The sequence below is a fragment of the Ranitomeya imitator genome, chromosome 6 (assembly GCF_032444005.1).
Source record: "Ranitomeya imitator isolate aRanImi1 chromosome 6, aRanImi1.pri, whole genome shotgun sequence".
NCBI lineage: Eukaryota > Metazoa > Chordata > Amphibia > Anura > Dendrobatidae > Ranitomeya > Ranitomeya imitator.
In genome coordinates, this window is record NC_091287.1 from 37,259,335 (window position 1) to 37,286,694 (window position 27,360).

General features: G+C 42.5%; 1 protein-coding gene across 7 annotated transcripts in view; it reads left to right on the forward strand.

The window, feature by feature from the left end:
- ADAM22 (ADAM metallopeptidase domain 22) overlaps nt 1-27,360 on the forward strand; it is a 274,548-nt gene that overhangs the window by 56,640 nt on the left and 190,548 nt on the right. For all 7 annotated transcript variants that reach the window (XM_069729469.1, XM_069729471.1, XM_069729473.1 and 4 more), the window contains exon 4: nt 13,731-13,797. In XM_069729469.1, the coding sequence (XP_069585570.1) occupies nt 13,731-13,797 (67 nt within the window). The remainder of the gene's footprint in view (nt 1-13,730; nt 13,798-27,360) is intronic.

Below are 27,360 nucleotides of genomic sequence, written 5' to 3' on the forward strand. Positions count from 1 at the left end.
TTAGGGTTAAGGTTAGGGTTGGGGTTAGGTTTGAGGTTAGGGTTGAGATTATGATTAGGGGTGTGTTGGGTTTAGGGATTTGATTAGGGTTGGGATTGGGGTTAGGGGTGTTTTGGCGTTAGGGTTTTGATTAGGGTTATGGATTTGGTTGGGATTAGCGTTAGGGGTATGTTGGGGTTACGTTTGGAGTTAGAAATGGGGGGTTTCCACTGTTTAGGTACATTAGGGGGTCTCCAAATGTGACAGCCAATTTTGCGTTCAAAAAGTAAATTGGTGCTCCCTCTCTTCTGAGCTCTGCCGTGCACCCAAACAGTGGTTTACCCCCACATATGGGCTATCAGCGTACTCAGGACTGATTGGACAACAACTTTTGGGGTCCAGTTTCTCCTGTTACCCTTGCGAAAATAAAAAAAAATGGGGGCTAAAAAATCATTTTTGTGGGGAAAAAATGATTTTTTATTTTCATGGCTCTGCGTCAAACTTCTGTGAAGCACTTGGACTTTCAAAATGCTCACCACATATCTAGATAAGTTCCTTGGGGGGTCTAGTTTCCAAAATATGGTCACTTGTGGGGGGTTTCTACTGTTTAGGTACATCAGGGGCTCTTAAAATTCAACATGACACCCGCAGACCATTCCATCAAAGTCAGCATTTTAAAACGTCATTACTTCCCTTCTGAGCCATGATGTGTGCCCAAACAGTGGTCCCCCCACATATGGGGCATCAGCGTACTCAGAACAAATTGGACAACAACTTTTGGGGTCCAAATTTTCCTGTTACCCTTGGGAAATAAAAAATTGGGGGCTAAAGTGGAAAAAAATATATATATTTTCACGACTCTGCATTATAAACTTCTGTGAAGCACTTGGGCGTTCAAAGTGCTCAACACACATCTAGATAAGTTCCTTGGCGGGTCTAGTTTCCAAAACAGGGTCACTTGTGGGAGGTTTCCACTGTTTAGGCACATCAGGGGCTCTCCAAACGGGCCTCCGATCTCAATTCCAGCCAATTCTGCATTGAAAAAGTCAAACGGAACTCCTTCTCTTCCAAGCTCTGCCATGAGCCCAAACTGTTTTTTACTACCACATATGGGGTATCGGCGTACTCAGGACAAATTGCACAACAACTGTTGGGGTCTAATTTCTCCTGTTACCCTTGTGAAAATAAACATTTGGGGGCGAAAAGATCATTTTTGTAGAAAAAATGTGATTTTTTTTTTTATTTTCATGGCTCTATGGTATAAACCTCTGTGAAGCACCTGCGGGTTTAAAGTGCTCACCACACATCTAGACAAGTTCCTTAAAGGGTCTAGTTTCCAAAATGGTGTCACTTGTGGGGGATTTCTACTGTTTAGGCACATCAGGGGCTCTCCAATTGCAACATGGAGTCCGATCTCAATTCCAGCCAATTCTGCATTGAAAAAGTCAAACGGCGCTCCTTCTCTTCCAAGCCCTGCCGTGCGCCCAAACAGTGGTTTACCCCCACATATGGGGTATCGGCGTATTCAGGAAAAATTGCACAACAAATTTTGTGGTTCATTTTCTCTTTTTACACTTGTGAAAATAAAAAAAAAAAGGGTTCTGAAGTAAAATGTTTGCATAAAAAAGTTAAATGTTCATTTTTTTTCCTTCCACATTGTTTCAGTTGCTGTGAAGCACGTCAAGGGTTAATAAAGTTCTTGAATGTGGTTTTGAGCACCTTGAGGGGTGTAGTTTTTAGAATGGTGTCAAGTTTGGGTATTTTCTGTCATGTACACCCCTTAAAGTGACTTTAAATGTGAGTTGGTCCCTAAAAAAAATGGTTTTGTAAATTTTGTTGTAAAAATGAGAAATCGCTGGTCAACTTTTATCCCTTATAACTTCCTAACCAAAAAAATATGTTATTTCCAAAATTGTGCTGATGTAAAGTAGACATGTGGGAAATGTTATTTATTAACTATTTTGTGTGACATATCTCTCTCTGATTTAAGGGCATAAAAATTCAAAGTTTGAAAATTGCAAAATTTTAAAATTGTTCTCCATATTTCCATTTTTTTCATAAATAATCGCAAGTAATCTCGAAGAAATGTTACCACTAACATGAAGTACAATATGTCACGAAAAAACTTTCTCAGAATCAACGGGATCTGCTAAAGCGTTCCAGAGTTATAACCTCATAAAGTGACAGTGGTCAGAATTGTAAAAATTGGCTCGGTCATTAAGTACCAAATTGGCTCTGTCACTAAGGGGTTAAACCCTAATAGACCGTTTTTATTCCTCTATTAGGGAATTAATCTTCCTATTTTCCAAGGGAGCATTGTATATAAGACTCCTTGAACCAACGGGATCTACACAAGGAGAACCAGTACCTCTTTCTCCATGCACAATATGGCACTTTGCACAAATTCACAATAATAATAATAATAATAATAATAACAATCTGCACCACTGTGGACTACTAGATTATTCTCTCACTGGTCTGTGTACACTAGAGTAATTTTAAGAGTATGAGGAGGAGATGGCATGCTATATGACATGGTGGGGGAGAAGCGATGCTAAGAAGCCAATCTACCCTAGCCACGGTATTTAGAAATGGGGTTACCGTACATTTTTTTGCCCCAGGTAATGAAAAGCCTAAACACAGCTTAGATTCTTGGATTCTTTGGACCGGTGTCACTTTGCGCGGCTCTGAAGCTCACATAATCTGTGTGGGCAGCTGTATTGTCTGACACATTCTTAGGCGATTGTGTATTAAGTTGATCACATTAATGCCGTGCAGGATACAAGTGATTTGCCTGCGCCTGCACTGGCTTGAACAAACTACATGTAGGAATTATTACTGAAAGCTGGTTATGTCTGTACTGGGGGATTTAGGGTTTATGCAGTAAAGCGGCGATGGACAAATTAATCAGAAATATAAGAATTCAGGGGCTTGGTGGATAAATCTCCATTAGTGATTAAAGGGACACTTCAAGGAAAAAAAACAAATAATATTAGATACTCATGCCCTAATCAATAGGTATATCTATAAGGGCACAAATATAAAAATTGCAACAGCTGCCATTTCTATATGTATTGTGATTTACTGGTGCCTTTGAACTATCCAAAGCAGTAGGATCCATCCTAGTGCAACTGCTACCTCTGCACGTCCCATAGCTCTTTCAGAGACCTCAGGAAGCCAATAGTTATTCATTTACCTGACATACTGCCTGTGTTTTTGGAGTTCATGCAGACATATATTAATTGTCTACTTCTGTGGTCCCCCAGACCCTGGTTACGTATTAATAGGGGCAACATTTTTGATGGAAACAATAACAACCTTGATCTTTGATAATGTCACAACTCTGTTGTCTGATAACCCGGGACCAGGGGCTCTTTCCTTGTCCCTAACCCTAGGGGCGCAGAAGCTATTCCTGCTCCTCAGGTTACTTCTGATGGTGAAGATGCTGGGGCCATGAACTCCTTAAACAGCCCTTATCTATCCCCCCCACTCAGGGAATTGGGGAGGATTAGTGTATATATATACTCAGACCAGACAAACAAGGAAGGACGTACAGGGATAAATTAAAATACAAATTATACAAAATAGACACTCACATACAACAGAAGGAAACACTGGAGAGATAAGAAAGGTAAACAAAATAGGAAAGGATGAGGTTTAGGTTTTGCACACAGCCAAAACGTCAAGTCACAGAACAATTCTCCTAAATGCCTCTACCAAACACCAACTCCTCACCAGGCAGTACAAGACCTAACACTGGCAATCCCGATTGCCAGAGGTGAGTGTACAGTATATAGGAGAGTGGAGTGGCTAACACTGCACAGCTGAGATCTTCTAAGCAGGAAGCTTCAGACTATAAGATGAACAATTTAACACCGGCACTGCTGACAGAAACCTGCACCGCTTAATATGAAGTGGAAGTGCTTCTAATGAGTGCAGGAGTATGTGAAATCAGACGCTCTGGTCTTCTGGTAAACCCGTGACAGAGAATAGGTATCCTGCAGTATTTTCAATGCAGCTCTGGCAGCAACTAGAGTAGAAGATCTGACATAACTCCAGGATAAATAGACAGATGCATTATACACATTAGACACTGCACACATTGCATATGTGATACTCTGGCTTATCATATTTATTGATTCCATTACCGGCAGGTTAGTTCTCTAAAGGTTGTGCCATCTCGGAAATTTCTGATTTATCCACAGGATATGCCATAAAAGGCAGCCTGCTGTCTTGAGGTTATTTTTTAATTGGATCTATCCTTCGCTTCCTATATACAATCAGATGCATATTCTTCTTCTTGTGCCTTAAAAGTATCTCCAGAATACCTTGGAAGCTGCAAAAATTCTTACTGTCTTTCTGATTAATTCTCATCTAGACTATTACAAATTTCTACTAATTGGTCTTCATCTCGCTAAACTCTCTCCTCTCCATTCTTTCCTAAATGCAGCATGTAGGCTCATGTTTCTGTCCAGCTGCTCCACTGACGCCTACACCCTATGCCAGTCATTGCACTGGTTGCCCTTCTGTCAAAGTACAATAAAAATGTATCAATCTCACCCACATAACTCTCCACGGTGCTGCTTTGATCTACATCTACATCTTTCATCTCCTCTTATTGCTGACTTCAAGCCTGCCCATGCTCTATGCTCTGCTAATGTAACATCTTCCATAATACAAACCTCCCACCCCTATCTCTATGACTTTTCTTGTGCTGCACTAATTCTCTGGAATGTACTCTCCCAGGCAATCCAGATAATTTTGAGTGCCCACAGAGTTTTAAGAGTGTCCTGTAAACACATTTTAGACAGGGCATTCACACTTTTGTAATCTAATTTTTCTCAGCTCTCCATTTCTATATTTTCCTCCTGGTTTCTTCTTTCATCTGTTTCTCACACTCAGTAGCACTTTGTATTTGTACTCACACAGATACTGGCTGTAGACCGTTTCACGCAGCTTTCATTATTACCCTTATTTGTTATTAGAGATGGCTGTGTGGACCATACAATACAAGCACTATTATACCTTTTATGTGACCCCTATTTTCTTATCGATTTCTAAGCTCTTGCAGCGTGACCCGAACTCCTTTACCCTGAGGGTCCTCAGTCCCCTACCAGTATATAGTGCACAGCACAGCAGATATAATGGCAGCATCATCCCAAATACTGCTTACACCCTGGGGAGGTCTCTAGAAGAAATCGATGATAACAAATATATTGCATCAGCATTTGTAGGAAACAAATATGATTTGCATCCTTTTAGTAATAGAGGAAAAGGACAATTATGGGAAATTTTACTTTTTTCTTGGTGTCCAAAAACATTATTGGGGCATTTTTTTCCTTATTTGGAGAAGGTGGAATGTTGTGGTTGAAACATAATACATTTTTCTTTTTAATTGCTGACTCAAAGTTAAGTTCTTCAAGCATAATAGATGCGTAGCATATTATAGTAAAAGACCAACAAACTGTAAATAAAATAATAAAATAATAAAAGGAATTATTACCAAAGATTTTGCTTTAAATTAATCATTTAAAACTTAACTGCTCTGAACTACCAAGGACTTTACCATGAATATCATTACTGTCATAGTCGACTAGACGGCACGGACTGGCACACCGGGGAATTGGTGAATTTCCCGGTGGGTCCGGTTAGAGGAGTGGATTTACTAGTAGTTGACACAATACACTTGATTCACTATGTATGAAGGTAGCATCTCCTAATTCAACAAACTACCTAATGTATGATTATATAGAAGTACATTTCAATTTGTGAATAAGGGCAATGTAATATTTGCACGTACAGTGTGGTAGATCGACATATGTAATTGCAGTAGTTTTCTGGGAGAAATACTTCATTTTCTGGAACAATTTCAAGGGTGCTAATACTTTTGGCCATGACTGTAGTTGAACAGTGGACCGCCAGAGTCAATGTTACTGGTGGACCACGGCACACCAGTCTGAGACTGAATGGTACTATTGTGTGGGAAATAAATTGCTAAGTTGTTTTGAATTATTATAGTTATTTGTGTAGCATACTATATGGTTATAGCAACATAGACAGTAAAAGGGGCTGAAATATAAAGTAAAGCAGTCTGTGGTTGGAATCGAATGGAGTGACCGGGGAGTTTGTCTTGCTGAGGAAAGTAAGGCCAGGAAGCAGTCTCAAACAAACCAAGTCCAGTGCTGGCAAATCTGAGACGCAGAACCGGAATTCTAAAGAAGGAAGTAGTATAGAGTGTGCACCGGTTAATGACAGATGGACGACCAACCTGCGAGAGAGGTAGGACTGAGAAGTAACAGTAAGAGACTATGAAGACAAGATGGCGGAGCCACTGATCTAAGGAAATAAAATGCCTGGAGAAGTGACCAGTGTTCACGTTGATTCAAAAATTACAGTTTAGTCAAAATATGTATGACACCAAGTAACGTCCCCCAAGAGAGAGTGTCTAGTTATTTTTCTAGTTTCCTACACATCAGTGCGTTGATGGTGTCGTCCTCTTACACTTCGTTTGCTCATATCCGTCCTGCATTACCTGGTCATAAAAAATGCAAGACCTTTATCATGAGCATAGGAGTCATTTGTGATGCACAACAAAGCTTTAACAAATCAGCATTTTCTTCAATGGATGGATAGAACTGCTGACTAGGAGAAATATACGCTACAACCTGCATTTACCAAGCTGGCCCCTACTGATCAGACATACTGGTATTTCTTAATTGTATTTCCCCTAAAATAAAAAATAACACCTTCTGTATCACTAAATTTGATAAATCTATTCTCATTGTCTGTCTCTTTCTCTATAACTGGCTAGCCCGTATATAAACAAGCTAGCTGTTCATCTGAGGCAGTCAGCTCAGGGAAGCTGACCAGACTGGATGTGTCTTGGAGCTGAAGGAAGAGAGAGACAGGCAAAATCCCTCTCTGATAAGAGTTTACACAGTCGATGTGCAGAGAACTGCAAATATCAGTGGTTGCTATGGTCAACAATTGTTTTGTTTGACCGGGCTGAGTTTAGCTCAGCCGTGTATGAGTGGCTAGGGTCTGTTCTTTTTAGTTAGTGCCTGAACAAGGCTGGGATTTATGGTTGAGTTTGTTCTGGTGCTGTGCAACCTGTGGAAAACAATAAAAACTGCATTATCTGTGTGAACACTCTCTAAGGACTAATGCCTACCAGAGGGCCTGAAACCCTACTACATAAAGTACATGTATATTTTCTAAGGCAGCGGCTTTCGTGTCTGTGCTGCAATGAGGCAATGACCAAGAAAGTTCAACTTAAATGTCTTTATTTTCAAATTCAGAAAATAAATCCGAAACTTTTATCCTCCATTTCATAGCCCGAATGTCCATATGAGTCTGTTACTGTGGGCGACTGCACCAGTGTATCACTTGTGGGTGTGTCAGAAGCTTTGATTTCTCTAGCTGTTTGCAAAGAAAACATTTACATACCCAAACCTTAATTGAAAGTTTAAATGGGTTTCATGTTCATAAGCTACTCCCAAGACCCGGAGTGGAGGTAGAGATCCGCCCCACTACCGTCCTGCAGATCTCTTTAAAATAAAAGCCCATGTTAGATTTTCCTAAACCCTCTCTCTCTTTTATCTTGCATTGTAACCCCATGTGTGATTGTAATTACAATGCTCTCCAGTGGGTTCAGTATGCTTCTATGTGCATCCTGGTGCACACATAATGACCCTCTTATATGATTCTCCATTCTGCTTCACTATATACAGTATATACTGTGTATATATATATATATATATATATATGTGTGTGTGAGTTTGTGTATACATATAGCAGGTGAAATAAGTATTGAATACGTCTGATGGGAATTTTTTCAACATATTTTCCATGGCCTGGTATAGCACCATTTTAGTAGGCCTCTCCGCCTCATTAAGGAGAGATGCAAGGCTCTCCTTGCGGCATGGGTCTTGCAGGGTGAACAACCAGTACTCTTTTTGGCCAAGATGAATGTAATGCGAGGGTCACAGGAAAGGCAGCGGTTCATAAAGTCGGCCATATGCGCCAATCTCCCTACAGCCAACACTTCTCTGTCTCCACCATGATGACGACTCCTAATCTCTTCCTCCTCCTTTTCCCTCTTCCTCCTCATTCCCCTCCTCAGCCCATCCACATAGGAGAGACGGGACGAAACTTGTGTGGGTACTAGCCTTTGTTGCGCTAGCAGCCAGCTCCTGTTTCCCCTCCTCTTCCTCAGCCTCCACCTCATTGTTACTCAATCCACCATGAGCAGATGAGATGAGGCTAGGCTGGGTAGTATTTCCCTGTCTCATGTCTTCCTCCATCTCCACCTGGACCACATGCAAAACTTCATGTTTAAGTAGGCATACAGTAGAAGTTGGATCGTTGCACTGATTATGGCATCATCACCGCCCACCATCTTTGTGAAGTCCTCAAGGTCTTGGAGAAACGCAAAAATATCAGACATTCATGCCCACTCTTCAGTTGTTATGTGCAGAGTCTGACCAGAATACCAACAGGAGTGTTGGAGCTGGTATTAAACTGGCATTTACTGCTCACAAAGCCTTGCCAGCATGTTCAGTGTGGAGTTCCAGGGCATGGTCACATTGCACGCCAGTTGGTGAGCCAGCACTTGTATGCAGCACTGCTAGTGCTTCGGCAGCTGTAGCTGACTTGCGGAAATGGGCATTGACTTGGCGTTCCTTGACCAGAAGCTCTGGCAAATCTGGGTAGGTTTTCAGAAACTGCTGAACTACCAAGTTGCGCACGTGGGCCAAGCATGGTACGTGTGTGAGTAGGGTTGAGCGAATTTGGTCCCGTGGGCTCCTTCTATGAACTCTGAGCTTTACTTCCTTCCATAGATTTTCTACTGGTTTCAGGTCCAGTGATTGACTGAGCCATTTTAGCAGCTTTATTTTCCTTTTCTGAAATAAAAAATACATCTGAAAAAGGGGCAGCACCGCTTACCTGCTAAGGTCTCTGAACAAATGCACTACAGGATGCAGCCAGCCCATGTAGCAAAGATGTCCGCAACACAGGTGCATACTACTAAATAGACATTCACTCACAGCCTAACAATGGAGGTGACTGCTTAGTATATGTTTGCACAACATAGGCCTGTTGAGGGATCTGTTCACATAAAGGTAATGCTTAGTGTCTGGTTCACAGCCTATTTATTTATTCTCAAATCAGTTGAGAGTTTCCTTGGCTGCATGTTTGGGATCATCGTCTTGCTGAAATGTCCACCATCATTTCATCTTCATCATCCTGTGAGATGTAAACAGATTTTTATCAACAATGTATGGGACCTTCAGTAGTTTGCAAAATCTTCTGTAACCAATACCATCAGTATATTTTGCAGCAGTAAGGTTGCAAAGGTCTTGACACAGCTCACTGGTTTTCTGGTTGTACCAATCATGAGATGTTTCTTGTTTTGCACCTTTGTATGAGTCACCTTTTTATAGGCCATCAGTTGAACCAGCTGATATCATTTTCCACTAAGTGGCAGGCTTGCTTCTAATTACTGATTTCAGCTGGTGTCATGACTTTCCATATCTTTTGGCGCCTCTCATCATGTGTTCAATATTTTTTCCCTGTGAAATTTTTCATTATTACACATAATTTAATGTATGGACATCTATGGTTTGATTTCTTTACCTGTGTGGATTGGATTGGTTGTTACTTACTAGGGATGAACGAACCTAAATATTGGCATGGCTGTGAGTGGCCGGCGTAATATTTGGCCTGGCCTGTTTAAACGACTGAGTACGTTGTGCTCTAACTAGCATAGGGACAGTGTAAAATAAATAATTTTAAAAAATGATGTGGGTTCCCTCCAATTTTTAATAACCAGCTAAGGCAAAGCAGACAACTGGGGGCTGATGTTAATATACTGGGAATCTTCATAGACACTGGCCATCCCAGCCTAATAAGACCAGCCCTCAGTCGCCCCTGAAATTATGCACTAAATCTGGCTCTCAGTCTTTGGCTCTTCCCGATTTCCCTGATTCGGTTTCAATTGGGGTAATAGGTTTTTGGGTTGATGTCAGCTGTTTAATGTCCACCGGCATCAATCCCAGAGGTTAGTAATGGAGAGGCATTCATCAGACACCCTCATTACTAATTATATTTAAAAAAAAAAAACCCAAACAGAAGAAAAAGGTTATTTGAATAAATACTCCCCAGAAATTCCCTGGTTTAACCATTTATTATTGAAAAAGATCCCCGCAGTTCCGACATAAATCATTGGGGTTCCAACAATGTCCTGTGATTCTTTCCTGCAACCTATGGAGGGTTGTTCAGAGAACGAGGCTTCATAGGTTGCTCGCAGTCATGTCTCACAAGCGATGATGTCAGTGATGTCATCGTCCTTGAGACATGACTGGGAGTGACCTATGGAGCCATGTTATAGAGGCTGCATGGGTCACTCGGTCATATCTCACATCGATGAGGTCGTTAACGTCATTGTCTTTGAGACATGACTGGGAGTGACCTATGGAGCCACGTTATCGAGGCTTCATGGGTCACTCGGTCATATCTCACAATAATAACGTCAGTAACGTCCTTCCCCATAAGACATGACCGGGAGTGACCTACAGAGCCATGTTATCGAGGCTTCATGGGTCACTCAGTCTTTTCTCACAGTTATGATGTCAGTAACGTCATCGCCCTTAAGACATGTCCGGGAGTGACCTATGGAGCCACGTTATTGAGGCTTCATGGGTCACTCAGTCTTTTCTCACAGTTATGACGTCATTAACATCATCACCAGTAAGACATGAACGGGAGTGACCTATGGAGCCACGTTATCGAGGCTTCATGGGTCACTCAGTCTTTTTTCACAGTTATGACGTCAGTAACCTCATCACCAGTAAGACATGAACGGGCGTGACCTATGGAGCCATGTTATAGAGGCTGCATGGGTCACTCGGTCATATCTCACATCGATGAGGTCGTTAACGTCATTGTCTTTGAGACATGACCGGGAGTGACCTATGGAGCCACGTTATCAAGGCTTCATGGGTCACTCGGTCATATCTCACAGTAATAACGTCAGTAACGTCCTTGCCCATAAGACATGACTGGGAGTGACCTACAGAGCCATGTTATCGAGGCTTCATGGGTCACTCAGTCTTTTCTCACAGCAATGACGTCAGTAACGTCATCGCCCGTAAGACATGTCCGGGAGTGACCTATGGAGCCACGTTATCGAGGCTTCATGGGCCACTCGGTCTTTTCTCACAGTTATGACGTCAGTAACCTCATCACCAGTAAGACATGAACGGGCGTGACCTATGGAGCCACGTTATCGAAGCTTCATGGGTCACTCAGTCATATCTCACAGCAATGATGTCAGTAACGTCATCGCCCGTAAGGCATGAACGGGAGTGACCTGTGGAGCCTCCTTCTCAAGGCTCCATTGGTCACTCCCAATCATGCCTCACCAGCGGTGACGTTACTGATGACATCGCTGGTGAGACATGACCACGAGTAACCTATGAACATCTCTGATTGTTATAATTTTTTATTTACAGCACAAACTAAATTAACACTGAAGTCCCCAGAGCGTGAATGGTTCTGAGCATTGACTTCTTATGATGTTGATGTATTGAGAATAAATAACTACAGACGAGAGATCATAAGTGTGCATTACTGTTAATGAGGCAGGAGACAACTGACTGCTTGTTATAAATGATTAATATCCACTATTTTCCAGATGGTAAAGTATGGAAAGTTGGGGTATATATTGATTCCTTTTACGTGCACTATTAAGGGGCTTCTAGGGTTGTGAATATCTTATATTTCACCTACTGTATGTCATTAATGCTAAAAGGTATTTTATTTTGCAATTTAATGGTTTGTCAAAAAAGAGAAATTCCATGGTATGGCTAAGGACTGGACTTGGGATCTGTGAAGCTCTGATGCTCCCTTCTTTATGGCCCCCATCTCACACATTGTACATACATATTCCACACCATTAAAACCACTGATAGGTGGAGTGATTAAAACTTTTATCTTGTGACTAAAACAACTTTCTATGGATGTGTTAGATGCAGGGAAAATGTAAGAATATGAGCAACTTTTGCAAAAGCCAACTCGTGATTTCTAGAAAAAAGAGATTCTCCAAAATAAGACTTGTGGGCAGTTCTCGATGGGCACCCTGCTTCAGTGTTCTGAATCAATTCTTCTATAGACCCATGCACGTGCAAAAATTAAAGGGTTATTCACAAAATAGTAAATTATCCTCTATATCTAGAATAGAGAATTACCTACTGATCAATAGAGATTAAACCTCTGGGATCCCAAGATATGGGGTTCTGCAGAGCCCGATCATGAATGGAGTGGAGGTGCGCATGTACAACCTCAGTTCCATTTTTATTTTACTATATGACTGTCACAGGTAGCTGAATACAGAGTTTTTGATGTTTTTTTTCCCTAAAGTCATTATCTAAAGCTAAGATCTTACAGTTTTCACACCAATCACTAAACATTACAATAGCTTGTTACTTCCTGTTGTGTAGATATCACTGCTCAGTCAGTAGTCATTTTACATGCATTATTACAATGTTTGGTATTCTCTATATGTAGATAGCAGAGGATTCACCATTCACAATAGGTGATGTCACAGCTCACCTCCTCCTCCTGTACAATGACTGATAACACCTCTATATACAGTAGATAACACAGGACCCACCATTCACAATAGGTGATGTCACAGCTCACCTCCTCCTCCTCCTGAACAATGACTGATAAAACATCTATATACAGTAGAAAACACAGGATCCACTATCCACAATAGGTGATGTTACAGCTCACCTCCTCCTCCTCCTGTACAATGACTGATACCTCTATAAACAGTAGATAACACATGATCCATCATTCACACTAGGTGAAGTCACAGCTCACCTCCTCCTCCTGTACAATGAGTGATAACACCACTATATACAGTAGATAACACAGGATCCACCACTCACAATAGGTGAAGTCACAGCTCACCTCCTCTTTCTGTACAATGACTGATAACACCTCTATATACAGTAGATAACACAGGATCCACCATTCACAATAGGTGATGTCACAGCTCACCTCCTCCCCCTGTACAATAACTGATAACACCTCTATATACAGTAGATAACACAGGATCCACCATTCACAATAGGTGATGTCACAGCTCACCTCCTCCCCCTGTACAATGACTGATAACACCTCTATATACAGTAGATATCACAGGATCCACCATTCACAATAGGTGTTGTCACAGCTCTCCTCCTCCCCCTCCCTGCACAGTGACCTCTGCACAGGTCGTAAAGTATCTCTTATGGTTCATATGTTTGTTGTAAAACTTGTAAAACATTTCTCGGATTGATGTTAACAGAGTCTAAGGCAAAATGGCCTCACTCTTGATCATATACATGAAATGAAATAAAAAAAAAAAGTATCAAAAACATCAGAAAAGTTCCATTTATTGGGATTTATTATTGGATGAGTCAACCCCTGTCCATATTGTTTGTTTGGCACTCCCACTGCGGGAGCTCTGTGATCATGAAATATTGATGTAACATAAAGCATTTATTAGGTGCCTGCCTCCACCACCGCCAATAACTCCCACAGTGTTACACACCATGGCCCCCGTAGGCAGCCATTAGGTCCCACTTGACCAATGAGCGCTGCACTTTTCTAGATTAATATGCTTTAAATTTGCCCATGGCGGCTTGTTTTTCTTATGACTTATGTCTTCTATACGACCATTCATCTTCCTTTATTCATTGCAGTGACCTGCTGGCTTCAGACTATGTGGAAAGACACATTACAAAAGATGGAAGCACAGTAGAAATCAAGGTAAGTGATGGCTTTCCTTCAATCTTTTGTGTGCGGTGCGGTGGCAGCCATGATCGTGCCCGTAGGTGGTGGCACTTGTGTTTTACACTGTGTGTCAGTCTACACTGTACATGTGGTGGTCAGTTCATGGATTTGAAAGCTCAAGTTGGAAAGATTTGGGCGCTTCTTAGCTTTTAGCAGCTGAGGTGTGTACTATGAGGTTCTGCAGCAGCTGAGATGTCTGTTATGATGTTCTGCAGCAGCTGAGGTGTGTATTATGATGTTCAGCAGCAGCTGAGGTGTGTTATGATCTGTAGAAGCTGAGGTGTGTTATAATGTTCTGCAGCAGCTGAGGTGTGTGTTATGATGTTCGGCAGCAGCTGAGGTGTGTATTATGATGTTCTGCAGCAGCTTAAGTGTGTATTATGATGTTCTGCCGAACCTGAGGTGTGTATTATGATGTTCTGCAGCAGCTGAGGTGTGTGTTATTATCTGCAGCAGCTGAGGTGTGTGATATGATGTTCTGCAGCAGCTGAGGTGTGTTATGATGTTCTGCAGCAGGTGAGGTGTGTTATGATGTTCTGCAGCAGCTGAGGTGTGTATTATGATCTGCAGCAGCTGAGGTGTGTGATATGATGTTCTGCAGCAGCTGAGGTGTGTTATGATGTTCTGCAGCAGCTGAGGTCTATTATGAACTGCAGCAGCTGAGGTATATTATGGTGTTCTGTAGCAGCTGAGGTGTGTGTTATGATGTTCTGCAGCAGCTGAGGTATATTATGCGGTTCTGCAGCAGTCGAGCTGTGTATTATGAGGTTCTGCAGCAGCTGAGATGTATTATGAGGTTCTGCAGCAGCTGAGGTGTATTATGAGGTTCTGCAGCAGCTGAGGTGTATTATGAGGTTCTGCAGCAGCTGAGGTGTATTATGAGGTTCTGCAGCAGTCAAGCTGTGTATTATGAGGTTTTGCAGCAGCTGAGCTGATAAACAAGATCAATGTGTCCTCTAACCACTGTATAAAATTCAGGCTTTGGCAGAATGTGACATTTCTAAATATTTTATTCTCGGCCGCGCCAGTAGGAAATTGAAATCGTGTCCCCCGCAGAGCAGTCACCATTCCGTTTTCTCTCCTGGATAAAGTTTGCAGCGATCTGATTTATTTTTTCCCCACCCAGTTGATTACTAATTTATAGAAGTATTTTTGGAAACCTAGGAATAGAGTCCCAGTCGTCATACGTGTAATATTGCTGCGCTGCCTTCAGACAGTGACCCAGTTTCCTTGTTCCCAGTCTGTGTTGCACACAATATATCGGGTTTTCTGGGCCACTTACCAGTCTTGTGAGCTACAATTAACCCAGGAGAGAAGTCACATCGCTGTAACTTGCAGGTTTACATAATTCACCCAGATATTAGCATTGAACCTGAATGCCTTTATAAAGCATTTAAAGGGATCTGTATACCTGAATGCCTTTATAAAGCATTTAAAGGGATCTGTGGACCTGAATGCCTTTATAAAGCATTTAAAGGGATCTGTGGACAGTTTTTCCCTTTTATGTACTGTTACTGATGTCAATCATGGGCAGAGGTGGTGCCGCGCACCCATCCAACTGCTCCGTGTAGATTTCCAAGTTGCACAGGACCTTTATAAAATTATTTTTCAAGGGTATGCAGCGCTTCTTTGCAGATATAAAGGGATTTTAGGGACTTGCATTACGATACTTATTAGATGGTAGTCGCAGTATATAAAGGGAAGAACTGCTGACAGGTTCCCTTTTAGGTCATGCGCACACAAAGTTTTTTTGAGGAATCTTCTGGAGTGGTGCGCTCTGAAAAAATGCTTAAAAAAATTGCTGAAAACTTTTTTTATTTTTAAATACTCATCCTATTCATTCCTATTGTGAAACCACTTTGTTGTTTATATAATCAAAAAGTTAATTTATTTCAGTTCTTCAATACAAAACGTGAAACTCCTATATTATATAGAGTCATTACAGAGTGATCTATTCCAAGTGTTTATTTCTGTTAATGTTGATGATTATGGCTTACAGCCAAAGAAAATCCAAAAGTCATTATCTCAGTAAATTAGAATACTTTATAACACCAGCTTGAAAAATGATGTAAAAATCCTAAATGTTGGCCTACTGAATGTATGTTCAGTAAATGCAGTCAATACTTGGTCGGGCTCCTTTGGCATCAATTACTGTATGAATGCGGCGTGGCATGGAGGCGATCAACCTGTGGCACTGCTGAGGGGTTATGGAAGCCCAGGTTGCTTTGATAGCAGCCTTCAGCTTGTCTGCATTGTTGGGTCTTTCATCTTCCTCTTGACAATACTCCATAGATTCTCTATGGGGTTAAGGTCAGGCGAGTTTGCAGCCAATCAAGCCCAGTGATACTGTTGTGTGTAAACCAGGTGTTGGTACTTTTTGCAGTGTGGACAGGTGCCAAGTCCTGCTCGAGAATGACGTTTCCATCTCCAAAAAGCTTGTCGGCAGAGGGACCATGAAGTGCTCTAAAATTTTCTAGTGGATGGCTGCGCTGACTGTGGTCTTGATAAAACACAGTGGACCTACACCAGCAGATGACATGACTCCCCAAACCATCACTGATTGTGGAAACTTCACACTAGACCTCCAGCAGCTTGGATTGTGGCCTCCACTCTTCCTCCGGACTCTGGGACCTTGATTTCCAAATGAAATGCAAAATTTACTTTCATCTGAAAACACCTTGGACCACTGACAACAGTCCAGTTCTTTTTCTCCTTGGCCCAGGTAAGACGCTTCTGGCGTTGTCTATGGGTCGTGAGTGGCTTGGCACAAGGAATGCGACATTTGTAGCCCAAACACTTGAAATAGATCACTCTGTGTGTAATGACTCTATATAATATATGAGTTTCACTTTTTGTATTGAAGAACTGAAATAAATTAACTTTCTGATGATATTCTTATTTTCCGCTTCAGATTTAGAAAAATACTTGCCGGGAGAAAAGAAAGTGCATGTTACTTCTATGAAGAGTGTTCTGATGAAAAACTAAGCATTGTCAGATCAGAAGGCTGCAACAACAAAAAAATTCAGAAATAAAAACCTCTCCAAAAACTTTTCAAAAACTGCTTCAGGAAACTGCTTCAGGAAACAAAAAAATCTCTTCTAAAAGACTCCTCTAGAAGACTCCTCTAGCAGTTTCCCCTTCAAAGAAACTTCTTATGCTCATAGCCTTTAGATCAGGGGTGTCAAACTGCATTCCTCGAGGGCCGCAAACCATGCGTGTTTCAGGATTTCCTTAGCATTGCACAAGGTGCTGTAATCATTCTTTGCAGGTGATTAAATTATCACCTGTGCAATGCAAGGAAATCCTGAAAACATGACTTGTTTGCGGCCCTCGAGGAATGCAGTTTGACACCCCTGCTTTAGGCTATGTTCCCACAATGAGCTTTTGGTGAGTTTTTGATATTGCAGAATTTATGCATCTATTGTTTAACCCCTTAGTGACAGAGCCAATTTGGTACTTAATGACCAGGCCAATTTTTGCAATTCTGACCACTGTCACTTTATGAGGTTATAACTCTGGAACGCTTCAACGAATCCCGCTGATTCTGAGATTGTTTTTTCGTGACATATTGTACTTCATGGTAGTGGTAACATTTCTTCGATATTACTTGCGATTATTTATGAAAAAATCGGAAATATGGCGAAAATTTTTAAAATTTTGCAATTTTCAAACTTTGTATTTTTATGCCCTTAAATCAGAGAGATATGTCACAAAAAAATAGTTAATAAATAACATTTCCCACATGTCTACTTTACATCAGCACAATTTTGGAAACAAAATTTTTTTTTGTTAGGGAGTTATAAGGGTTAAAAGTTGACCAGCAATTTCTCATTTTTACAACACCATTTTTTTTAGGGACCACATCACATTTGAAGTCATTTTGAGGGGTCTATATGATAGACAATAATGAAGTGTGACACCATTCTAAAAACTACACCCCTCAAGGTTCTCAAAACCACATTCAAGAAGTTTATTAACCCTTTACGTGCTTCACAGGAACTGAAACAATGTGGAAGGAAAAAATGAACATTTAACTTTTTTTTGCAAACATCTTAATTCAGAACCATTTTTTTTATTTTCACAAGTGTAAAAACAGAAATGTAACCATAAATTTTGTTATGCAATTTCTCCTGAATACGCCAATACCCCATATGTGGGGGTAAACCACTGTTAGGGCGCACCGCAGAACTTAGAAGTGAAGGAGCGCCGTTTGACTTTTTCAATGCAGAATTGGCTGGAATTGAGATCGGACGCCATGTCACGTTTAGAGAGCCCCTGATGTGCCTAAACAGTGGAAACTCCCCACAAGTGACACCATTTTGGAAACTAGACCCCTTAAGGAACTTATCTAGATGTGTGGTGAGCACTTTGAACCCCCAAGTGCTTCACAGAAGTTTATAACGTAGAGCCGTGAAAATAAAAAATCGCTTTTGTTTACACAAAAATGATTTTTCGCCCACAAATTTTTATTTTCACAAGGGTAACAGGAGAAATTAGACCACAAAAGTTGTTGTGCAATTTCTCCTGAGTACGCTGATACCCAATATGTGGGGGTAAACAACTGTTAGGGCGCACCGCAGAGCTTGGAAGAGAAGGAGTGCCGTTTTACTTTTTCAATGTAGAATTGGCTGGAATTGAGATTGGACGCCATGTCGCATTTGGAGAGCCCCTGATGTGCCTAAACAGTGGAAACCCCCCACAAGTGACACCATTTTGGAAACTAGACCCCTTAAGGAACTTATCTAGATGTGTGGCGAGCACTTTGAACCCCCATGTGCTTCACAGACGTTTATAACGTAGAGCCGTGAAAAAAAAAAATTGCATTTTTTCTACAAAAATGATCTTTTTGCACACAAATTTTTATTTTCACAAGGGTAACAGGAGAAATTAGACCACTAAAGTTGTTGTGCAATTTCTCCTGAGTACGTCGATACCCAATATGTGGGGGTAAACCACTGTTTGGGCGCACCGCAGAGCTTGGAAGAGAAAGAGTGCCGTTTTACTTTTTCAATGTAGAATTGGCTGGAATTGAGATCGGACGCCATGTCGCGTTTGGAGAGCCCCTGATGTGCCTAAACAGTAGAAATCCCCCACAAGTGACCCCATTTTGGAAACTAGACCCCCCATGGAACTTATCTAGATGTGTGGTGAGAACCTTGAATGCCCAAGTGCTTCACAGAAGTTTATAATGCAGAGCCGTGAAAATAAAAAATATTTTTTTTTCCACAAAAAAGATTTTTTAGCCCCCAAGTTTTTATTTTCACAAGGGTAACAAGAGAAATTGGACCCCAAAAGTTGTTGTCCAATTTGTCCTGAGTATGCTGGTACCCCATATGTGGGGGTAAACCACTGTTTGGACGCACGGCAGAGCTCGGAAGGACGGAGCGCCGTTTTGGAATGCAGACTTTGATAGAATGGTCTGCGGTATTATGTTTGCGTTTGCAGAGCCCCTGATATACCTAACCAGTAGAAACCCTCCACAAGTGACCCCATTTTGGAAACTAGACCCCCCAAGGAACTTATCTAGATGTGTGGTGAGAACTTTGAATGCCCAAGTGCTTCACAGAAGTTTAGAATGCAGAGTCGTGAAAATAAAAAAAAAATTTTTTCCACAAAAAAGATATTGTAGCCCCCAAGTTTTTATTTTCACAAGGGTAACAGGAGAAATTGGACTGCAATAGTTGTCCAATTTATCCCGAGTACGCTGATGCGCCATATGTGGGGGTAAACCACTGTTTGGGCGCACGGCAGAGCTCGGAAGGGAAGGAGCGCCTTTTTGGAATGCAGACTTTGATAGAATGGTCTGTGGGCATTATGTTGCGATTGCAGAGCCCCTGATGTACCTAAACTGTAGTAACCCCCCACAAGTGACCCCATTTTGGAAACTAGACCCCCCCAAGGAACTTATCTAGATGTGTGGTGAGAACTTTGAATGCCCAAGTGCTTCACAGAAGTTTAGAATGCAGAGTCGTGAAAATAAAAAATATTTTTTTTTTCCACAAAAAAGATATTGTAGCCCCCAAGTTTTTATTTCCACAAGGGTAACAGGAGAAATTGGACTGCAATAGTTGTTGTCCAATTTATCCCGAGTACGCTGATGCGCCATATGTGGGGGTAAACCACTGTTTGGGCGCACGGCAGAGCTCGGAAGGGAAGGAGCGCCTTTTTGGAATGCAGACTTTGATAGAATGGTCTGTGGGCATTATGTTGCGATTGCAGAGCCCCTGATGTACCTAAACTGTAGTAACCCCCCACAAGTGACCCCATTTTGGAAACTAGACCCCCCAAGGAACTTATCTAGATGTGTGGTGAGAACTTTGAATGCCCAAATGCTTCACAGAAGTTTAGAATGCAGAGTCGTGAAAATAAAAAATATTTTTTTTTTCACAAAAAAGATTTTGTAGCCCCCAAGTTTTTATTTTCACAAGGGTAACAAGAGAAATTGGACCCCAGAAGTTGTTGTCCAATTTATCCCGAGTACGCTGATGCCCCATATGTGGGGGTAACCCACTGTTTGGGCGCACGGCAGAGCTCAGAAGGGAGGGAGCACCATTTGACTTTTTGAGCGCAAAATTGGCTGTCGTGTTTGGAGACCCCCTGATGTACCTAAACAGTGGAAACCCCCCAATTCTAGCTCCAACCCTAACCCCAACACACCCCTAACCCTAATCCCAACCTGATCCATAATCCTAATCACTAACCCTAACCATAATCACAACCCTTACCCCAAAACAACCCTAATGTCAACCCTAACCATAACCCTAATCAAAACCCTAAATCCAACACACCCCTAATCCTAATCTCAACCCTAACCTCAAACCTAACCCTAATCCCAATACACCCCTAATCACAACCCTAACCTTAACCCTAATCCCAAACCTAACCCTAATCCCAAGCGTAACCCTAATGCCAACCCTAACCCTAATACCAACCCTAATCCAAACCCTAACCCTAATCCCAGCTCTAACCCTAACTTTAGCCCCAACCCTAGCCCTAACTTTAGCCCCAACCCTAACCCTAGCCCTAAGGCTACTTTCACACTTGCGTCGTTTGGCATTCCGTCGCAATCCGTCGTTTTGGACAATCCGTCGTTTTTTGCCCATAGACTTGTATTGCCGACGGATCGTGACGGATGGCCACACGTCGCGTCCGTCGTGCACTGGATCAGTTGTGTTTTGGCGGAGCGTCGGCACAAAAAAACGTTCAATGAAACGTTTTTTTGTACGTCGCATCCGCCATTTCTGACCGCGCATGCGTGGCCGTAACTCCGCCCCCTCCTCCCCAGGACATAGATTGGGCAGCGGATGCGTTGAAAAACTACAGCTGCTGCCCACGTTGTGCACAATTTTCACAACGTGCGTCGGTATGTCGGGCCGACGCATTGCGACGGCCCCGTACCGACGTAAGTGTGAAAGAAGCCTAACCCTAAGTTTAGCCCCAACCCTAACCCTAAATTTAGCCCCAACCCTAACCCTAAATTTAGCCCTAACCCTAGCCCTACCCCTAACCCTACCCCTACCCCTAACCCTACCCCTAACCCTACCCCTAACCCTACCCCTAACCCTAATTTTAGCCCCAACTGCTGTTCTCCTGCCGGCCGGCAGATGGAGACAGATGGCGGGCGCACGGGGCATGCGTCCGCCATGTTCTTCTGCCGGCGGCCAGGAGGAGCAGCAAGAGGATCCAGGGACCTAGGTGAGTATGCTAGGGTCCCCGAATCCCCCTATTTCTCTGTCCTCTGATGTGCGATCACATCAGAGGACAGAGAATTACACTTTACTTTTTTTTTTTTTTGCGGTCGCCGGTAAACAGTTAATTACCGGCGATCGCAAAACAGGGGTCGGTAATACCGACCCCGATCATGCTCTTTGGGGTCTCGGCTACCCCCGGCAGCCGAGACCCCAAAGATTCTCCCGGTGCCGGCCGGCGGGCGCACTGTGCATGCGCCCGCCATTTTGAAGATGGCGGCGCCCACCGGGAGACACGAGGAGCATCGGGGGAGCTAGGTGAGTATTGGGGGGCCACCTGGGACCCCTTTTCTCTGTCCTCCGATGTGCGATCACATCGGAGGACAGAGAAATTATAAAGAGATCGCTTTTTTTTTTTTTGCAATCGCCGGTAAACGGGTAATTACCGGCGATCGCAAATGCGGGGTGGGTTAAAAAACCCCCGAATCATGTTCTCTGGGGTCTCGGCTACCCTCGGCAGCCGAGACCCCGGAGAAAATCGGCCTCTGGGGGGCGCTATGGACTTTTTCCACAGCGCCGTTAATTAACGGCGCTGTGGTTTAAGTACCCTTAGCGGCCGCCGTTAAAAGGCGTATCGGCGGTCGCTAAGGGGTTAAATTAGATTACTTGCGTATTTTCATTTTTTTAACATGCATTTTTATTGCGTTTTTTACACGGCAATTTTTTCTCTGTTTGGTGTGTCATACTGTAAATAAAGCTGCTTTGTTTTTTAAACTTCCTGTTTACTTTTTTTTTTTTTTTCCAAAACTTTATTCATACACTTAGGTGCAGATTACATTCTGAAAATGCCCTAAAACCCATGTGTGTTTTTTTTGCTGCGGATTTTCTGCATCTAGTGTAAGTCTATGGAGAAAATCCGCACAGAAAACTCGACGTACCCGCAAAATAAATTAACATGCTTCAGATTTTAAAAATGCATCGCATCTTAGTTTATGCTGCATTAAAAGAAGCACAGTTTGCATGAGATTTCTATAAATCTCATATAGTTTGCTGGAACTATAAGACGTTGCGTTTTTGACACAGCAAAAACGCACAGCGTAAAAAATGCACCAATAGCTCATTATGGGAGCGTAGCCTAAAAAAAACGCATGTAAAAAAAAAGCCCACAAAGACACTGTGAAAAAACGCAAGGAACCTAATTTAAATAATAAGTGCCAAAATTCTCCAACAGCTGATTGTGGGAACAACTAGTTTTTCAAGGAGTTTTTGGAGCAGAAACATTCCAAATCTCAGAACTCCTCAAACACTTTGAGTTTGCTGTAGTTTCTGCTCTAAAAAACTCAGCAAAAAGTACAGTATCTATATACACATAGTCTAGGGGTATGTTTAGAGAAAAAAAAAGCTGCAAGAACACAGAGTTGTGCCAGGAAAAATGCTACCTTCAAGATGTGTGTCTTTGCAGCATTTTTACTTGTGTTTTTCGCCCCTTCAGTTGAATAGGTGAAAAGAGCTGCAAAAGTGCTAAAAGAATTGACAAAAAAAATGCAGCAGGGTTCAACATACTCGCCGACAAAAAAACAGGATGTGCATGAGATTTCCGAAATCTCACTGATTATACCGGTACTATAGAACACTGCGTATTTTATTCACCAAAAAACAAGCAAAAACGCCACCTATGAACACATAAGGGTATGCACACACTGAGTTTTTTTTGTGATGTTCAAACACCTAAAGTTTTTAAAGCTGAAACCCCATCAGGACATTCTCTTTTTTTTTTAAGCTTTTGGAGAAGTTGTTTTTTATAAAAGATTTTTCTGCAGCAGTTTATCAAGTGTTTTTTCCTGGTCTTTATTTTTGCAGTCTTTTGGTTGGTCAGTGGCTAGTTTGCATCGGATTCAATCAGGGTCTGCTTCAAAGAAGTGACATGCACTTTCTTTTTTCCACCAGGGATCTTTCTTCGGAAAAAAAAGCTCAAAAACTCCTCATGAGCACCAAAGTTGATTTTTTTTTTTTTAAGGAATTAATAGAGGAGTTTTCCAAGAGGAATTGAAGCAATTTTTAATATTTTTTTGGGTGTGAATCTGCTACTAAAAACTACACCAAAAAAATCATTGCGAACGTGACCTAAGAGAACCTTATTATTCTCGTGAAATACACTTATGAGATTGTATTTTTCTTGCCCTTTTTGGTGTCCCTCCAGTAGGTATGGTTTTGGCCATTTGTTTCCTACTCCTTCCTTTCCTCCTTTTTTGCCTTGGCAATTTGACTCCTGGAATTTTAGGCCCTGGAAGTGAACATTGAAGTACAGTCAGATCTCCCTTATGCCAGATTCACATCTTGTTTCAGCCACCAGCTTGTGCCTCCATTGAGGGTTTCCTAAATATTCCCCAAAAAGTGGTTTTAGACAGAACCCTTGATGGACTCATTCTCGTTTTCAGTGATTTAGACTGCGTGCCCGATAGTCATGAACATGTGACTGAAACGCGACATGAATTTTGCCTCAGCTGGGGCAAGTAAAGGCCACTTGTCCTTGACTCTTGGGGGCGATCTGGCTCTAAGGGTTGGCCAATCGGACAAGAAGTATTTATCATCTTGTAGAAGATTTCAAGTTAGCACTTTTTTGTACACTTGAGAAAAGAACGTTCTGTCTAATGGGGAAATATTGGTTTTAAATTGGGCAAATTTCAAGTTAAGATTTGATGGATTTGTGAACCCCAAATCGTCTACATCTCAAAGATGTAGTTTCTGTACAGGGGGAACTGCTTCACAGGTTCTGGTCCCTCAAAAGCAAAAGGAATGGGACCATTGTAACACCCGAGGTAAGCGGTTGTTACAGTGATGTTGCCTTCGTTTTGGGGAGGGCGATATCATGCTTGCAGGCAAGGAGAATTCTCTTTACCAGGTAAGCACCTACGTACAACAAGTTCTGAATCCAGGCCAGAAAGGGAAGCTCTGAACTCGGATTCAGGGGAACCTCCCTAGCTTTAAGTGCTCTGGTCTGGAGGAGGAGTTAGTTCAGTCTGGAGCAGACAGTGAGTAGAGAGGAAGGAGATCGGAGAGTGTGCTGAGCCGTGCAGCCAGGACTGAGCTGCAGCTCCGGGAAAAGGAATATAACCCAAGGGGTTGAATGATAGTGAAGCATCAGAGGAAAGGAGCACAGAAAGAGGAAAGGGGCTCAGAGGGGAACTGTGACCGGGCACTTTCAGAGCCGAAGCACAGGAACCGGGCACCGGGAGCCTGAGGTCGTGTTGTACTCCAAGTCACATGGCAGAATCGGAGGGCATAGAACTGTATGTGATTTGCCCACACCACACCTATGACTCTATAAGCCCGGGTCATGATAGAGACCCTATAAAAAGGCTTTCACTGCCCATCATACAGGTAACTGTCCAAGGACAGGAGAAAGAGGACCTTGCCAGCAAGCTACAAGCAGCAGGGACCTCGTCTACGAGCGTGGTTAGGAAGACTTACGGACTTCACCTGGTAGAGGGATCCACTATTGCCTCCAGGCCGACCTAACCATATCGTCACCTGTTGCTTGGACCCTGGACTGTGACCTGCTACCACCAGGAAACCAGGTAAAGACTGCAAACTTGTGTCCTCGTTCTTTACTGCACCATTCACCATCTTCATACCAGGAGCCCTGAGGACCTACTTCACCAATGGGAAGTTATACCATCCTAGCTGCCATAACATCACCCCAGATGACCCCTCTAAGCAGTGTCCGTCCCTACTGACCGAATACCACAGGTGGTGTCACAAACACAAACTCTATTCACCAAACCCCTTAAAAGACTTTCTCTTTAACATGGGCGCCCAGAGCCATGGACCGGGTCGCCGCCACCGGGACACCCCCCTGTGAGCACCGGACCCAGTACTGAGTACCTCACGGCCCTGGCGGGCGACTCGCCATCAATGGCTGTGCATATTTTCCAAAGCAATTTAGGAAATGAAAGCTGAGGTCTGATTGGTTATCATGAGCAGTAAAGACAGTTTTGATAAATGAAAATCTATAAGTCAGATTTCCCCAGAGTGTTCATGTAATATTTTAAGGAGTCGTCTGGCCTTAGGGTACAAGTCTACAATCACTTTGCGACTGCGGACTCGCAAATCCTCACAGCGCGCATACTGCGAGGGCGTGACCACAGGTATGTGATTTGCATACATGCGGTCATATACCAACTAGATGTGCACCTGTATTGAGTGAGGTCGGACACGTCCAGTCAGAATGTGAAATCGCCAACTTGCGGTCCATGTGAAGAATAGGAAGTAGAAGTCTTAAATCAAACTTTTTTTTTTTTTTAGCATTATTTATTTTCAATCTACATGGATGTATTAAAGAAAATAAACAATGGCTTTCTTTCCCCCAAGAAAGCATCAGTTTCAGCATGGGTTGCTATAGAACAGAAGGAAACTGACATTATAACTATCGCATAAAAATAAATCGATTATAAGGTTTCTTGTCTCTACAGAAGACGTGTTTTACAAAAATAAATAAAGAATTGTGTGCCAGACATTGGCAAAGATGTGGAGACACAGTGTACGAAGCTGATAAAATATGGATAGAGCTCATCTTAACAGGGCAGTGATAACTCCAGAGAAAATGTCTCCGTCTAATACGCCTGAATAATATAGCTACTAGACAGAGACTCGTCAGCTCTCCTGACATGTCAGTTTTTAGAAAATACTTACATTCCACATTAAATAATAATTCTGGAGCCTCTGTTCTTACAATTCTGCATTATTCCATCCGCCCCTGACCATGTCATTGCAGGTATAAACGTAAAACACATACAGATAAGTAGCACTCACACTACAATCTGTCCTGTAGAGGGTTGGTCAGTATCCCTTATTATAATAATGGACTGATTACCCTGGCACCTAGCCGATGGAGCTGGCACCTGGCCGATTGCTCTGGCACCTGGCCGATTGCTCTGGCACCTGGCCGATGCTAGGGGATCCTGCCGATCGATTCTCTCATCTGTCATAAAATTTGTTTGTTCCCTCCATTTAAGTCCTTCCCTGCTCCCTGATTGTTCTATCTATAGTGTTCGTAAAATGTTTGTTTTTACCCCAAAAAGTTTTTAAAAAATCAGCAAAAATTATTGAAACAAAACAAAAACATTGTAAAAAATACATTTTTGTGAGCAAGTTTTAATTATTAGAGCAATAATGAAGGTCATTCTCTTACACTGATGCTGTCTGATGTAGAAAATGTATTTACACATACCCTATTAGTCTTCTGACCTATTGGGGGGAGATAAAATTGTGCAAAAAGATTCGCAGCACCCTAGTCCTTCTGCTACAGTTAGATCCAGAAATCTTTGGCCAGTGACTGAATCTCTGGGATTTCAGCTCTGCAGGCCACTATTTTGGATGTTAAATGAAACAACTGAGATACAATTGAAGTGGAGACTTTCAGGTTTAACCCCTTAGCGACCGCCGATACGCCTTTTAACGGCGGCCGCTAAGGGTACTTAAACCACAGCGCCGTTAATTAACGGCGCTATGGAAAAAGTGAATAGCGCCCCCCTGAGGCCGATTTTTCTCCGGGGTCTCGGCTGCCGGGGGTAGCCGAGACCCCAGAGAACATGATTCGGGGTTTTTTTAACCCACCCCGCATTTGCAATCGCCGGTAATTAACCGTTTACCGGCGATCGCAAAAAAAAAACAAAACAAAAAAAACGCGATTTTTTTTTTAAATTTCTCTGTCCTCCGATGTGATCGCACATCGGAGGACAGAGAAAAGGGGTCCCAGGTGGCCCCCCAATACTCACCTAGCTCCCCCGATGCTCCTCGTGGCTCCCGGTGGGCGCCGCCATCTTCAAAATGGCGGGCGCATGCACAGTGC